General features: G+C 37.2%; 1 protein-coding gene across 1 annotated transcript in view; it reads left to right on the top strand.

Annotated features, from left to right (window-relative positions):
* Nucleotides 1-263: 263 nt before the first annotated feature.
* The window catches only part of LOC140931211 (uncharacterized), a 30,325-nt gene continuing 14,386 nt past the window's right edge, over nt 264-16,202 (top strand). Inside the window, exons 1-15 of the mRNA XM_073380975.1 lie at nt 264-521; nt 3,858-3,962; nt 4,370-4,412; nt 6,089-6,167; nt 7,222-7,266; nt 8,602-8,654; nt 9,195-9,274; nt 9,888-9,934; nt 10,087-10,174; nt 11,264-11,352; nt 12,112-12,169; nt 12,987-13,084; nt 14,265-14,336; nt 14,485-14,553; nt 15,682-15,719. Of these exons, the coding sequence (XP_073237076.1) occupies nt 396-521; nt 3,858-3,962; nt 4,370-4,412; nt 6,089-6,167; nt 7,222-7,266; nt 8,602-8,654; nt 9,195-9,274; nt 9,888-9,934; nt 10,087-10,174; nt 11,264-11,352; nt 12,112-12,169; nt 12,987-13,084; nt 14,265-14,336; nt 14,485-14,553; nt 15,682-15,719 (1,090 nt within the window). The 5' untranslated portion in view covers nt 264-395. The remainder of the gene's footprint in view (nt 522-3,857; nt 3,963-4,369; nt 4,413-6,088; nt 6,168-7,221; nt 7,267-8,601; nt 8,655-9,194; nt 9,275-9,887; nt 9,935-10,086; nt 10,175-11,263; nt 11,353-12,111; nt 12,170-12,986; nt 13,085-14,264; nt 14,337-14,484; nt 14,554-15,681; nt 15,720-16,202) is intronic.

Here is a 16,202-nt window from a genome sequence, read left to right on the forward strand (position 1 = left end):
GCGTAGGACTGGTTTCGTCGGAGAACGTCGGAGCCAGGTCGGAGCACAGACAGATGAGCGTTTTCTATTTTTTTTTTCTTTTAAGCTTATTTTCTCACCCTAAGTCTTTTAGAGCTAATACTCGGAAAAATGGTATCAAGTGGCTCATTTAGGAAACAAAATCACAAAAGAAAAGAACTTCCGGATAACACTTGGATCGATTCCGGAAACTATCCGACTAAAGCCGAAAATTTCCGAAAGGATCATCCCGCGGGCTCACGTGGATTGGAATCACAAAAATGCAGCAATGCGAGCGAGAAATAAATAAAGATGAAGTGAAACGGACAGTTTTGCCGGTTCAGAAGCCATGGCTCATTAACTGGACAGTTAAAGAAATTAGACACATTTAATTTACTATGTATAGACTGAGTAGAAGATTTCGCCGGCGTTTTGGAAAGGATAGAGAGGAGAGGAAAGATAAACATGCGTCGGATTATGTTATCGTCTTGCTCGATGGAAGTGATCTTTCCTTCAACTTACACGTAAGTTTTTCTTCTACCTACAGTTTTATTATGTATTGTGGAATAGAACAGTTGATCATCTCATTCGAGAGTTTCTAAAAGTTTAGTTAATTACTGTTTTGATGCTGTCGAATACAATTTACGGAGTGGCCAATTTCCGTACCCGAACCGTTGAATAACGTTCGTCATGCGTTTTGCTTCGTTAACCTTAGCATAAAGGAATGTTTTCTCCAAGAGCTAATATTTACTAACGCCTTGCAAAATAGACGGTCTTTGATGTTTTTTGGGGGATCCACGTTAATGAGATAAGATCTTAATGTTAACGAAAATAATCTAACTTTTATTGCCATTCTATTGATCGATGCTCCTTCCACTAGCGCTGACTTGTGCGTAGCTTGATCAAGTTCACTCTGTGTGCAGCAGTAATCGAGGCCGATCTTGAAAAGCGTAGCTCAGTTGTCTGTTTGCATATTAAGTCGCTTTCATTTGTCTTATGAAAGCAAAAGAGTCCGCATTTGACCTTCACTCTTTTTGAGAAGATGTTTGAGCGGGGCGTTCCGTCAAAAAATTTATTTCAATTCGAAGTAAACTCGTTCATGCATTTTAAGTTTTCTAACAGGTTTTGTTTTGAACATTGAATATGTTTATTAATTGTTTTTTTTTATAATTTCTTTCAAATGCGATTCAGACGAGATAACAAAGCATTTCTGTGACTGAACGACAATCTGGCTATTTTTGTTGTGTTTGGTCAGATCGAACACGATTAACCCCTGATTTGTAAGCGCCTTCACTTCCGCTGAAATACTAAATTTGATGACAGACGAAAGTTTTCACTGTCATGCAAAAGGTTGTTACCGTAGCTGTTCTCTCCCGTGGATAATGTGTGAATTAAAGTTATTTTGTTTGTTGTAAGTCATTTTAAACAATAGTGAATGTTGACATTGGGTAATAAATCTGCGTGTCTGTTTATTATACTGCCAAATTAACTCTTATTGTGATGAGCATTAACAGGCCTTTCTCAAAATGAGAAGTCACTATTTTTGGCTTCTTAACTTAACAGTGGAAAAAAGCGAGACTTTAAGCATACATGTGCAATGAACAATGAACATTGCATGGTAGACTGCAGACATATCAAAGTGTTCTTTGCATGCCTTCAATATGATGTAAAAGATATTTTTAAAACCTTTGTGTCATTCTAGAAAGTTTAATAGGATTCATTCCAACATGTTCAAAACTAATAACTTAATCATATTGACTATGACAGCAGGAGGCTATTATTGCCATTAATTTGTTCTTTTAATAGGTGTCGTATTCGTTGTGATTTAACACAAAGTATAAGACTTTGAGATTTGGCTGTTTCCTGAACTTCAAATCAAGCTTAAGAATGTTTTGCCAACTTTTTTGACATTATTTTTGTTCTTTTTAGTCACGATCAGATGAAAAACTGAAATAGGAAGTCATTCAAAGGTTATGGAAATTAATAAGTAAAAAATGACATGTTTAAGAAACACTATGGTGCATACGTTGTCTTAGCATTAAGACAACTTTGGATGATAAAAACAGTTTGTGAGAAGGGAAATCTGGGAAGCAAAAATAGAAGTCTGTAAACTGAACTGAATAGTTGTTAAAATTTATTACAGTAACCTTATTCCCACCCACATTACATTAATTTTATATTCACATGAGACAAATGTTGATCTGAACGTTCGCTACTGCATCAAGGCATGGCAAAAGACCCCTAACCTGGAGCTTGTGGAATGACCTATTGGGTAGAATAATATAGTAATAATTACAAGTTGTCTGCATGATGGGTGAGCAATGTTTACTGAGAAAGTAAATATTAGTGAAAAGGAGGGTGGGAATCCTATACAAGCAAGTAACCTTAAGTAACAGCTTGACAGAAGGCCAAGTGATTTTTTTGAAATTATTTTCAGTTCACCCTGTATATTGATACATTTTTGTAGTACTCCTTTCATGGCCACTTACACTGTATTTATTATCTGCCTTCATTCCTTTTTCGGTTGTGATAGACCATGTTAGAGTTGTGGTTGTATTTTCAACATATTTAAACTTCATTAAAATGTTTCAGGCTTGCAGAGAATGTGGCATGTTGTCCCATATAGTGCCTGCTTTAAAATCTTCCAGACACAAATCTAATTTATAAATGCAATACCACTTAAATATCACTCTGAATATTGTGCTATACAGTTGCTGGGTTCATTGAGGAAACCACACGAGTTTACATAAAATTATACTAAATTTACAGTACTTGTACAATGTATTCCTTGCTACAGAAAGTAGCAAATGCAAAATTCTTGTGTCTCTTAGGAGGAGAGGAAGTTTGTAGTCGTAAACCTCTGTTTAACCCCCAGAAGTTGCTGAAGTCATATTTGACAATATATTTAAATTTCATTTTGTATGATGCTGAAAAGAAAATAATTTCAAATGAACATTATTTTATTGTTGAAGAGAATTCAGAGACTCAAAGGTCAGACCCATCTTTTAACACTCTATCTGCACTCACTTTGGTAGTGAAAGTGTTAACCCTGGATTGGCCTAGTAGCCTGTTCATATGGAGGATATTTTAGTAAAGAGCCTAAGACAAGAAAAAAGTACAGGAGCTTGGCATCCATAAATGCACATACTCCTGTGCATGCATTTGAAATATCTTTTTTATGCTTTGCCACATAATTTCAGGGTGCAAAGAAAATCATTTTTACAGCTTGCCATTCGGGCAAGCTGAAGCTAGCATTTACTAGCCCAGACGTGATTTGAACTAGCCCCAAAAGCTTTTTGACGAGTAGAATTGACTTCACAGTTCTTCTGATATTTGAATTCTTCAAAAAACATCACTTGCCCGTCGGGCAAGTTAAAAACAGAATTCACTAGCCCGATAGCAAAATCCTCTAGCCCTGGGCTATCGGACGTTACTTTCTTTACACGCTGTAATTTTGAGAACCATTTCCTTATTAAACCTTAAAAGTTCATTCATTTGGGAAAATAGAAACATTATTCTGTTATTCTTGTGAATCACTTTCACAGCTGGGCTTCTATTGTGGTTTGCTTTTGGCCTTTTTGCTTGCACCGTTAAAACTTTCACAGCTCCAGGGGTTAGTCTGGCAGACTGGGTTGAAAAGACTTATGCTTTGGTGATCTGTATGGCTCATCTTATATAACAAGTTGCATGAATAATATAATAATAAGTTATTAGTTGCGTGAATGTAAATATATACTAATTTAAAAAAAAGTAATGAGGTGAAAGCACTATATAAAAAGCAGACTGCTTTATCTTGCACAAGAGGATAGACCCTGAGTCTAGACTATTTTTCTTGAGTTTGTTTTATTTCTTCTGTTTAGAAAAAAGCCCGAGGACAAGAACTTCTGGATCTTGTGTTCAAGAATCTTGACTTGGTTGAGAAGGACTACTTTGGACTTCAATTCATGGACACACATCAAGTTTCGGTATAATTAAAATTATCTTCCTTCTGCGTATTTTCGATAATGTGTTATTTTTGTTATGCTGCATTTTACATAGTCATGTACATGGTATATGGTGTGCATGTGGCAAGTTAAATGGATTTCAAGTCAAAATGGTTATTTCCTGATTTACTGATTTATGTAGACATATGGGATGTTTTTGACATGTCAGTAACAGAAGTTGGAAGATTAGCACTTGATAGAGATTGTTTCCGCTGCGGGGTCAAAGAAGCGACATCCAACAGGATGAGCGGTCAGACTATACATCCATAATGATGAGACAAAGAAATTAAAAATCAAGCTATCAGGAAATCCTCTCTATCTAAAGTTCATTGAGCTAAATAAATAGTACAAATATAATGTAACATTTTGTGTTCTGGTCTCTCCAACAGCACTGGCTGAATCCTTTGAAAAAAATCAAAAAGCAAGTCAGAAGTAAGAAAATACACTCTAAAGATGACAGTTTGAATCTGTTGCTCATTTTTCTGAAGCTATTATTTTCACTTGGGGTGAGGTCAAGGTTAATTAGAACCTAAAGGGATTGTGGTAAAGCAAAGCAGACCAAGCTGTAAGGGTTCTAGAATCTGCTTATAACTAAAAATCTGAGTTACCAAAAACTGTTAATATCTTATTGTCAGAGTTCTTACAGAGTCTTGAATTCTTGAAAAGGTCTTGAAATTTGCCCAACAATTTTCCAGACCTGGAAAAAGTCTGGAAAATAGAGATAAAGTCTTGAAAAATGGCAAAAAGTCTTGAGTTGTTTTGAAATTTACAAAAAGTGCTTTACAAGTGAAATATTTTTTCATGCTGGTCAAATCTTATTCAATCTTTCCTGTACGTTTGCAGTGCATCATGAAAGAAGGCCTGTTCCTTCAGTTTTTTTTAAGGTCCCTATTATTTTGATAACCTTGAGTCTGGACAAAAAAGTTATTGTTTTGGAAAAAAGTCTGGAAAAAGTCTTGAATTTTGGATCTAAAAATCTGTACGAACCCTGTATTATTTACTCCCCTCAGGGCTTTTCAGGGATAATAACAACAGTGGTTGGGGGACTAATTTATTGCCAGTGAAACTGCTTTCAATGCAGTTTACAAGTAATGAAGGAAAGAGAAATGATGCCCCTTATGTGACTAAGAATTTGAGATAGACCACCACACTGAGCACTGAGGCCTTTTTAAGGACGGTGTGTGGGTTCTTCATGGTCCCACATAATTTATTATATTCAAAGTAGACAGACTGCAAATTATCTTAGTTGCTAAAAAATATATATCTATGTGTCGCAACTGTTCATCAGTAGGATGCCTAAAGTGCGTGCAATTCCACAATTGGTTTCGGCTCCATATGACTATGCAAGGATTGTGAGACAGGGCCTATGGTTTTCCATCCTTATCCAAGAAGACTAGAAAGCCTAGCCTTTCGCAGAAGTCATTACAAAGGTAGCAGGTTATCCGACTCAGTTATTTGAAAGATCCTGATTGCTGGTCTAGCTGAGGTATAAGCAAGCGTGGCCTCCTGCTTGGCAGACCGGCGCTTGTCCAATTGAGCTAACTGTGCTGTGGTGAAAAAAGGGGAGGAGTGACCCCACCAGAATTCTCATAACCAGGTTTATTCATGTTCTGCTTGCAACACTGACTATCTGTTTTCACTAGATCATAACTGACAGTCATACATGAAAATGTTTAACTAAGTTGGATTAGCACTGGTTTGCTGAGCAGGGGGTCGCTGGTTCAAACACTGGCTGGACCAACACCCAGGGCCGGGTTGTCCAAAGCTGGTTTAAGATAACCCAGGGTTAGTGCGAAATTTGAATTAAGATTTGAAGGCTTAAAAAGTAAATTCAGTTTAATTCTTTCTGCCATCAAGTTGATGGTTGGATGCTCTTCAAAATAAGGGAGAAATTTATCCACAAAAATGCTTTTGAACAAAAGAAAAAGAAACCCGAGTTAAATCTAACACTGGGTTAAGCACTAATCAGCCTTCGAACAACTGGACCCAGGTTCTTAAAATAACTGAGGGTAAAGTACTCCCTTTGTAATAACATCTGCAAGTGGTAAATTTAAGGCATTCTACATGAGTACTATCTCATTTTGTAAAAAATTCTGTTTTGGTTTTAGTTGGTCCACCCTTTACACTGCACTTTAGAGTCCGATTTTATGCCGCAGAGCCTCAAGATCTCAGTGAAGAACTTACCAGGTATGCATGGAAGTTAAGAATCCCTTCGTTTAGAAGGATGGTTTCTCATTATAATGAAACAGGTCTGGTCTGACTCATACATGTACACATTCAGTTGAATACAGCGACTAATAGAACATACATGTACAGTAATATTGTTGCCCTGCTAAATTTTGACATCTATCATCGTGACTAACACATGACTTTTTTTTAATATCTTCTTCATAGTGGTACATGCAGTAAAGATAGCACATTTCAATTTCATTTCACTGTAAGACACCCATGTGTGACAAACACAGACTGCAGACTTGCAAACTGGCAGGTAAATAAGGTAAACATTGTTGTGAAATACTCTAACAGATTCCTTATCCCTAAACTAGACTTTTAGAAGATTTAAAGTTTAGGGTTAGAGAATCCTTAGAAGTATTTCACAACGGTGTTTTCCTCGTTTACCTGCTAGTCTGCAAGTCTGCAGTCTGCATTTGTCGCACACTGGTTAGACACATCTCATCATGAGTCTCCCACTACTTGTACATTTCACTCTGTTAGAGTATCTGACAGATTGCGAAAGGTTCCTATTTGGAATGTAGCTGTCAAATTTTTCCCCAGTCTTGACACTTAACCTACTAGATTTTCATTGAATGTTTGAGCTGAACGTATCACTTGTGTTAATGTTAAGATGTAAGATGTAAATTTGGGGAGTGCTTATTACATCCATTTGCCCCAACATTTACCTGTACTTTAAAGGTTGTGAAAGTTAAAAAAATCAAGGATTCAATTATTTTGTAAAAAGTGCCTTTGACACCTAGTATACAATAATTTGTATTAATTTATGTTGTAATTTCTTGTCTTTAGATTATTTTTGCAGTGGTAGGGGCCTTGTGTTGAAATTCAGCCATAGAGGTTTTAGATCAGATAATGTAGTCACATCCCAAATTCTCACATCCTGTCTTATAAGTTGAAGTATTGATTTTGTAAGGAGAAAACTAATATTGATAATAAGAAAAGTCAGAGCCTAAGGGTTTTACCTCTGATCACCTGTGAATGCCATTGTTTTTTCTTTTTATTGCTTTAGATACCATTTCTTTCTACAAATCAAGCAGGATATCTCCAGGGGAAAGTAAGTCCTTTTCAGTTATAAATGACACATTGACAGTATTGAAATGCCAGCTTTGGACCAATGTCCTTGTACTGCTCATAGACCTCTTTCATGATGACATCCCATTTATTTGTTTTTCTATATATGTAAATGAGCCTCTCTGGTCTCACTTGAAACAAACAATAATTGTTTTGTATTTTGCGCATGCTAATGAGATCAGAAAGGCTAATTTTCATACTTATAAGAGGTCTATGATGTCATCACTCCTCATCCTGAAAGATGACTTCGATGTACAATTTTGCCGAGTGCAAATTTTCCAATGTGTTGTTTACGTGAGAGTGTTACTGGGAAGTCATCTAAAGATAATGGAAAAACCGCCTTGCCCCTACCCCCCACCCCCCCCCCCCCCTGCCAAAACAGCTGGTATTTATATTTGAATAGTAAATTTAATAGTCCATGTCACAGTTACGGGTGCAAATGAGGATGAGGCGGGGTTGACATTGTTTGATACAGCCCTTCCCCCTTTTTATGTTAATCCATATTATTCTTAGGCGAACTAGTATTATTTTTTAGCATGATTTTTATAAGAAAAGGAAAGAGGTTTGTATTAAAACAAGGTCCACCTCAGCCTCATAAAGTGGTCTATTGCCAGCTTTCATATTGTAGGAGACTGAGGTATAAATGTATTTATTATATGGAGGAGAGTGTTTTACTGGGAACTAAACCACTCATAGATTCCATACGCCACTTCATCCGGGACCCGAGTGGCGTATTTTCCGTATGTCACCTTTGTGAGTGTCGTATCGTTCATTGATGTCACGATTCCTGCCTTTTGCTTTTGTTGAATTGGTTTCTCCATATAGTAAAAAGTACATTACACGTTGGCTCGAAGATATGAATTTTATGTTCTCGTGGCAAGAACAATATCTCACTCGTTCGCTTCGCTCACTCGTGAGATATTGTTCTTGCCACTCGAACATAAAATTCATATCTTCTCGCCATCGTGTAATATCCTCTATGTATTTTGGGATTATTAATACAAGACCTGATCCATAGTTTTAAAGAGAACAGCCTGCCTTACAAAATCCCCAAATTTGGTGTCAATCAAGCCGACATTCAACAAGATACCTCTTAACAGGTTTTGGTTAAGTTGCAATAATTACTGTTTTTGGTTAGGGTTTGTTCTAGATGGTGACAAGAAAATGACTTTTTTGCTCCAGTAGTTTAAATAAATGTTTCTTTTTTGTGTGTGAAATATCTACTGGTAAGAGTCAGTGGGTTAAATAAACTACACAATAAATCCTACTATTTACTTTGGTAATGGATTGCTCGACCTTCTGATCTCTTCTGTCTTAGACTTGAGGTTCCCTTGAAGATTGGTGTTGACTTGACAGCGTATAGCTTGCAATGTAAGTGTATGCTAATAAGTTTTCTATCCTGGGGATTGAAACCTCATTTACATGAATAATAATTGTATGCAACACATTGTAGAGAGTTAAACAGGGTGATCTCTAGTTTTTGTATTACAGCATTTTCACTAGCTCATTCTTAGTATTGCAAAATAAACATGGTGGTAGAATCTTATGTTAAAAAACCTATCTTCAACCTACATGTATTATGATTACATTTGCCTGCAATACCTCTTAGGGCTGTTTGTCAGGGATATATTTTGTTCTGTGTTAGCAGCCATAGTCAAAGTTGAGAGAAAGAGATTACAAAAATGCCTTCAGATCTTCAAAACTTTAAAATGATGGCCTTATTACATGTGTTATTGACAAAGTACAATACACAATTCATTGCCATGTAATACAATAGCTTATCAAGTCAAAATGCGGAAAATTTTAAAGTATAAAGGTTGTTAACTGGTTTTCACTAGACTGGTTGATAAATATTGCCTTTGTTCACTGCCTCTGATAAAGATGTTTTTCTGTTTCCTCTCATCCATTCAGCTCATCTTGGAGATTTTGATCCTGAACTTCATGAGCCATCAACCGATTACATAACAGAGTTCAAATTTATTCCTAATCAGGTAAAAGTGAACTTCTGAAAAATCCTTGAATTCATTGGTACTTGCTGGGCAACTAGGTGTACTTAGCAGAGCTGTCTTTAAGGGCCGTAACCTGTAAAACCTGTTACAGCTGAGCTCACTTGATTCTATGGGTAATCAAAGTGGGAAGCTAGAGGTAACACTTTAAAGTTTTGGGGAGATGTTACGGTTGAATCTTTATTGCTATGGCTGCTCTAAAAATTAATGACAGCCCTGCTTAGAATGCATGTAAACAGTACCTTGATGGTTTTGGATGGTTGCACCCAGGATTTCAATCACAGACAGACTCAAAAGTTAGAACCACCTTGTACAGAATATATTAATAATGATAAATAGCTGCACTTGGGAAAGATTAGTACTGGTCAGGTATTCCATGCATGAGTCCCTTGCTACAGTTGACTAAACACAAGACTGTTTTACAGAAGATATGAGAAGGAACGGATGGATGTGGGACTTTCTGACACTGCTTAAGAAAGAATGTTGGCTTAATATGGTGGATAGCTGACGAGACTAAAGTTGGATATTTTTCCTACTTCCCTAAATCTGGGATTAAGTTCTGTAAGAATGACATGTTAGTGTTTGTTTCCTTTTGAAGACAAAAGAGTTGGAAAAAGAGATAAAGAAGAAGCACCAAGCACTTACGTAAGTGAAGAAAATTTAATTCTATTATAATATTATTATTGTTACTATTATTTTTTAGAAGAAAAGAAAAAGTTACATGATAACATGTAGTTATCACATATGATTTATTTATCTTTTAGCAGAAACCCATGACTTGCTTTTGTATTTTTCAGTGGTTTGAACCCAGCAGAATGTGAAACCAACTTTCTAAAGATTGTTAAGAACATGGACTTTTATGGAATTGACATGCATAGTGTTGTGGTATGCAATCTATATCTCACAAGCATTTAATTAACAATATTGAAGGGGGCTGAATATGATGTGAAAAATTATGTAGATCAAGGAGAATTGCTATCCCCCAAGGCTGAGGTGGTTAACAGCTAGATCTGTATAATTTTTCACATCATACAAAAGCAAAATTCAATTGTTTTTTATTTTTTATTCATTTAAAATTTTTGTAAGTTCTTTACAGCCTTACCTCCTTGTATGTGTTCCTTTAAAACATTTGCCTGTTTCTTCACTGACGTGGTTTCAGGATTTAAAAAGGTGTTTTTCTTACAGATTCTCCTCAAAAAGTAAATGACATCCATCAGGCAATATATTTGGCATATTCTTACATTTCTTCCATTAAGTTTAAATTGCAAATTCAGCTATTTCATCTTCGGATAGACAAAAACTCTTACACTTTTTTTATTTATAGTTGGGCAATAACCCTTCAAATCGGTTGGTTATTGTCTTCATCTTCCAAAAAACGGTAACCGCAGGCTGGTTATATAATAATTATTATTCACAGAAGTGGAGGTAGCGAGTGTTGGATGTTAACGAAGTCACAAAGCAGTGAGGTAAATATCCACCACTAACCACCTCCACTTACGTTTTCTTGCCAATAAATATAACAAGTTTTGAAGGCATTAGTTTAGCTGTCGCGGGGAAATTTCTTTAAAGAGTTGTAAATTGTTTCTGTATTTGAAACCATTCGGAAAAAAAAAAAAAAAAAAAACTTGTGTGAGTTTGGTGCTGCTCGTTCGTCGGAGGAGCTGGAGGTGAATCATTGAATAGCACTGGATATCCCAATTTTGAATAGCCAATCAGGGAACACGAAAAACATCATCCACTGTCTTAGCAGCCTGTGATCCCCGATGACTTACTTTTGCTGTTGGGCAACCAAGTAATATTTTAGCTTTTTTAAGAAATCATACCCTGGAGCCATGGATGTCACAGGTTCGGAGCTCCCAGCTACTCTCAATTTTTCTCATCGCACAGCCTCGTTATAACTATGATTGCTTTTATAGAGTGAAGTTAGAACATCACTAACAACTTTACAATTTTCATATCTTGTTATTTTTCTAGGGAGAAAATAAAGTTGAATGTCAACTTGGTTTGACTCCTCGCGGAATTTGGTTCATAAGAGAAAGAGAGAAGAAAGCTCTGTTTTCATGGTAAGTAAAATAGTGCACTTCTACTGTTATGCTAGAGCCAGGAAAATCTCATAAACCTCTGTTTTAATAGAATGCGAGCAGTCTCTTCTCTTCTTTAGATTTAGTGAGGGAAGTGCACGCGCGCGCAGGTATCGAGCGAGGAAGAAAGAAGCATGGCAGCTCGTAGTCTAGCCTTTGAAAACACGCCTGCTAAGGTGATTTTGCTTAACCTGTAAAATAGGTGGTAGAATACTGTTAATGATATATGACATAAATCATATATGAACTGTGGAAATGAAATGAAAATAAAGAAATGATCGTCGTAGTGAACGCAATTTATGCAATTGCGTAAAGAAGCCTGAAAAAATTCAGCACTTCAACGGGGTTTGAACCCGTGACCTCGCGATTTACCGGTGCGATGCTCTACCAACTGAGCTATGAAGCCACTGACGTTTGGAGCAGGTAAATTGTGGGTTCATACGTTCCCGTGAAAGAAATGAGTGTTAATAATATATGAAATAATACTATTATTATTACGCGCTATTATGCACTAATTCTATTATCTTCTTTTGGTTATTTGTAACTATTTTGCACTAGTTGTTGTTATCTGTTTCACGGTTCAAGTAAAATCACTCTATTGTTTATAGGGTTAGGGGCATTGGTTGGGTCATTCATATGTTGTTTTGCAACTCGCATAAGAGCTTTATAGCACCCCTGTGTCTGTCAATCATTTAGTCACATTAGCATTCTAAATCATCTTCTTTGTTTCTGGTTCTTTAGGCAAAAGATTACAAAGATATCCTTCAAGAAAAACAGGTTTTTGTTGGAGCATCAAGAGGTAAGGAACTTAAGTTCTCAGAAACGTTTTGACCACCTGTGATAGACTAGCGTCCCATCAAAAGGGGGTATAATTGCGGGCCACAAGAGGATCCCGCAATCCTAATCTCCAGGTTGTTATCACGCATGCGTCGCATGTATGTGGCCAGCATTCGTTTGGACTTCCACTAAGAATGAGTCCAATGCACAGAACGCAATTTGATCACGCGCGTTTGGACCTTCTATCACTTGTAATCTGATCACGCGTGTTTTGACCATCTGTCACGTGAAGCTTGCGCAAAGCACACTAGCACAGTGATGGAGCAAAAGCGTTTTGACCCTCGATCGTTGTCGTTCGCACTCCGTAACCTTTGGTTATTACTAGTTTAAGTCTATAACCATGAAGTGACTAGGTTAAAAATCACTTTGTAATGGACTAGCATTGCATGCTTGGGGAAAGGGTATGAAACAGTGGAACCCCGCCTTACGACCACCTCTTTATTACGACCATATTCTTTCGACTCAAGCGTGTAAACATCACTGAGTCCTTTTAGTGTTTTAAAGACATGCAACTTGTAAAATAACTATAATATTCTGCTTTGGGTACAATAAATAAATTTGTTGTTGTTGTTGTTGTTGTTGTCAATGCGACCACCTCGTTATTACGACCAGGATCTTATGGCCCAACGGTGGTGGCGTTAACGGGGTTCCACAGTATTCACTCTATCATCACCAGAGGGAGTAGGTCTATGGGCTTCTGCCAGCTCAAATAAGCTGTTTAATACTCGAGTGCCATTGCACTTTCCTTTATCATTTACCATATATCTGCTTTTGTCCAGAACCAGCGGCATACTGAGAATTTTACCTACACATGCTCAAGTTCTCTTGCTGCTAAGCATCTCTGGAAGAGCTCAATAGAATGCCATACTTTCTTCAGGTAAACATTCTGTGATCTTCAGCATTTTTTGCCTGCGAACAGGCTCGCTTACCGTATTTCCTTGAAAAAGAGCGCGCGCCCAATAAAATACGGAGCTTAAGCAACAGCGACGGTGACGGCTACGAAAAGGTCACTTAAAAAGTGAATTTGCGCTATTTTAAACTTTATCGCGTTATTCCATCTCGTTCAGTTCGTCAAATGTTGGCGAATTTTTTTGGAGCTGAATTCTAAAGGACTGCATTTAAGTTCAGGAAAAGAAAAACAAAATCGTTGTGTTCCCTTCCTCCAGAAAACGTGACGCTGTCGTTGTCGTCGTTGCTCAAGCTCCCTAATAGGGACTTCAAGATCCAAGGACGCGACGGCAACGACGACGTCGCTTAAAAAGTGAATTTGCGTTCCTTCAGTCTTTATCGCAATTATTTCTACCCACTTACTTTGTCAAATGTAGGCGAACCCTCCTGAATCTGAATTAAAATATCCAAGTTCAAAAAGGAAATAGAATTTCGTCTTTGCTTGGTTACCTTCTCCAGAAAACGCGAAATTAGGCATTTTCACGTCGTAGTTGTGCAAAAACGGCAAAGAAATGTACAAAAAAAGGGTGATACACGTGCGAGTTGTTGTTTTGCCAGTTAAAACTATTGCCCCCTCTCCTTCCCTCTCCTCCCCTCTCCTCTCCTCCCACCCCTGTCCTCCCCTCTACTCCCCTCAGAGATACAAGGAAAAGCAGCTTCTATTGCCACCCCATTTTTAACCTGTTAGGCTTTGACTTCAGCGGAATCAGTAAAGGAGAAAAGTTCCTTTTCGATTAAGTCGCTTGGCTTCCAATTATTTCTAAGTTCATGTGCTTCCCTTATGTGTGTTATCTCTTCTTTCAATATTTGTCCTATTGCCACCTTGTTAAATGCCGTGAACTTCCCAGGAACAACTATACCATTCTCTATTTCGTTCAAAGGAAAATTTAATAAGCGCCCTCCTCGATTAGGCGCTCTCCTTCGAATAAGCGCCTATCCTTTTGGCTAAAATTTGGCTAAAATTTGAACAAGCCCCGCGCGCTTATTCGGGGAAATTGTTTGCCGTTTTCTTTCCCCTCCCGTCCTGTCGCGTAAGTTCACTCATATGATATATAAGACTGACCTAAAACTTAACTGTGTTGTTTGTTTGTTTGCTTTTATTGACACAGACTCGTTAAAACAACCAACAAGCCAGCAAGAACTGGGAGTTTCTTAAGATTTGGTTCCCGCTACAGATATAGGTTAGTTCAATTTTTTGTGATCACAGTGTGACAGACGTGACAGTGTTTGTACGATTGTAGCGTTACCGTGTTCTTACATTATGTTTTTGGCGTTGATTCATTTTGTTAAGGAATGGAGATTCTAACAGGGTACTTTTGTTGCTTGTAGCGGAAGAACAGAACACCAAGCACAAAGAGATGCAAGAATGAGCGCTAGAAAATCTCACAAGATTCAGAGGTATCACTTACAAAAACTTACGTTTACTCTTTTATCATACTTATTATTAGTACGCGGTCGTCCGATTTTGTTAATCACTCGTATGATTACAGACCGGATTGGACGACACGAAGTTCTGTTACCAATTAATCATAACTTTAACAAAATGTGTGATATAATAGTATGAAAAAAGAAAGAACTTTCCACCAAGAATCGAAAAAGGCATTCACTTGGCTGCAGTTCGATGAGTCTAAAGAACAAACAACGCTTTGCACTGTTTATGGTGAATTTCCCGCCCTTGAGCAACGTAATTGAAAGGAAGTTGTAAGAGAGTATTAAATCTTCGATAATATTTCGTTTTGCAGATCATCATGTAATTTGGACCAATCCATCCGTACATTAGTTTGCCCCATTTTTAGCGCTACTTTCAACAGTCAAAATATTGTTATTTCAGGAACAGATTCTTGGATAATAAACTTTATAGTTTGGTTAGTAAAATTTATGCCCACTAACCTGAAGGGTTAGTTAGCCAAAAAATTAATTTCGAGCCCTGGTGACAGAACGAAATGACAACCCTGACAGTTCAGATCAAGAAGACAGATTGTAAAGGGCTTTTTTTAACATCAAACATGCAAACACTGACAGTGAGGAAAAAATTGGAAATGAAAATTTATCTCTATTTTTACTCCAGTCTTTCGAATGATATGAGTGTAGTTAAGTAGCCCACTTCTTTAAGTGTCGAAGATTGCAAACTTCTTCTTGCCTCGGAAGCCATCAGCTTTCGCCATCAACCGTTAGTAACTGTTTATTACTTGTTTCCCGGAATGTCCTTCTACTTGGCCTCGTTTCAATAGAGAGGCTTAAAACAACTCAGGTCTTGGCTTTTCTATAGCTACTCTGGAGCGTTTCGTCCGGTCGATAGCAGTCGGAAAATGCTTATTCCTGTTCACGAGTCTCTCTCATTTAAAACTTAGCTAATTACACTCAAATTTTGTATCGACGTATGCTATTAAACTAAGGTGCGAAAAAATCGTTGTTATTAAAAATAGGTGTTAAGTTTCCATAATGTTTTAGCAGGTGGGCAGCGAGACTTTCACATTTCCATGAAAAATAAACTAAGACTTATTTACATGAATATTTTCCCTTCAGGGCGACAAGCGAGCGATTCTCAAGAAGGCCAACTGTGGGTACGTATGTCAAAAGAAAATTATATTGTTGTGGCTTTTAGATTTGAGTTTAAAGCAGATGCCTTATTTAGGAATGAAATGTCCTTTTTCCCGTTTACTCTTTTCATTTGTTTCTGTATTGCACGGATCTCTTACGTAAGACTAAACTTGTTTCTCGTTGGTTCGCCTTATTAATTAGTTCGGTTTTTTGGCTCCAATTTCTACCGCGGTTAACTCATAAAACAACGGTCTAGTCGGTCTAGATTTGAGTGCTAAAGTCGCACTACTTGTTAAACCAGGGCTGCTAAATTCTTATCTATCCGAGTTTTCATTTCAGCTCGCGTAAAAAACGGAATTTAAGTCCACAGTTAATGTGTTCGAGTTTGTGGGGAATTCAGTCCGGTCAACCGAGTTCGAGTTAACGAGCTTCTACGGTTACGGTATCTCGTTGTAGTAAAATTTAATTTTTCCCTGCAAGCTATTAATATAAAATTTAGTTTTTAT

This window comes from Porites lutea, chromosome 3 (assembly GCF_958299795.1).
Source record: "Porites lutea chromosome 3, jaPorLute2.1, whole genome shotgun sequence".
NCBI lineage: Eukaryota > Metazoa > Cnidaria > Anthozoa > Scleractinia > Poritidae > Porites > Porites lutea.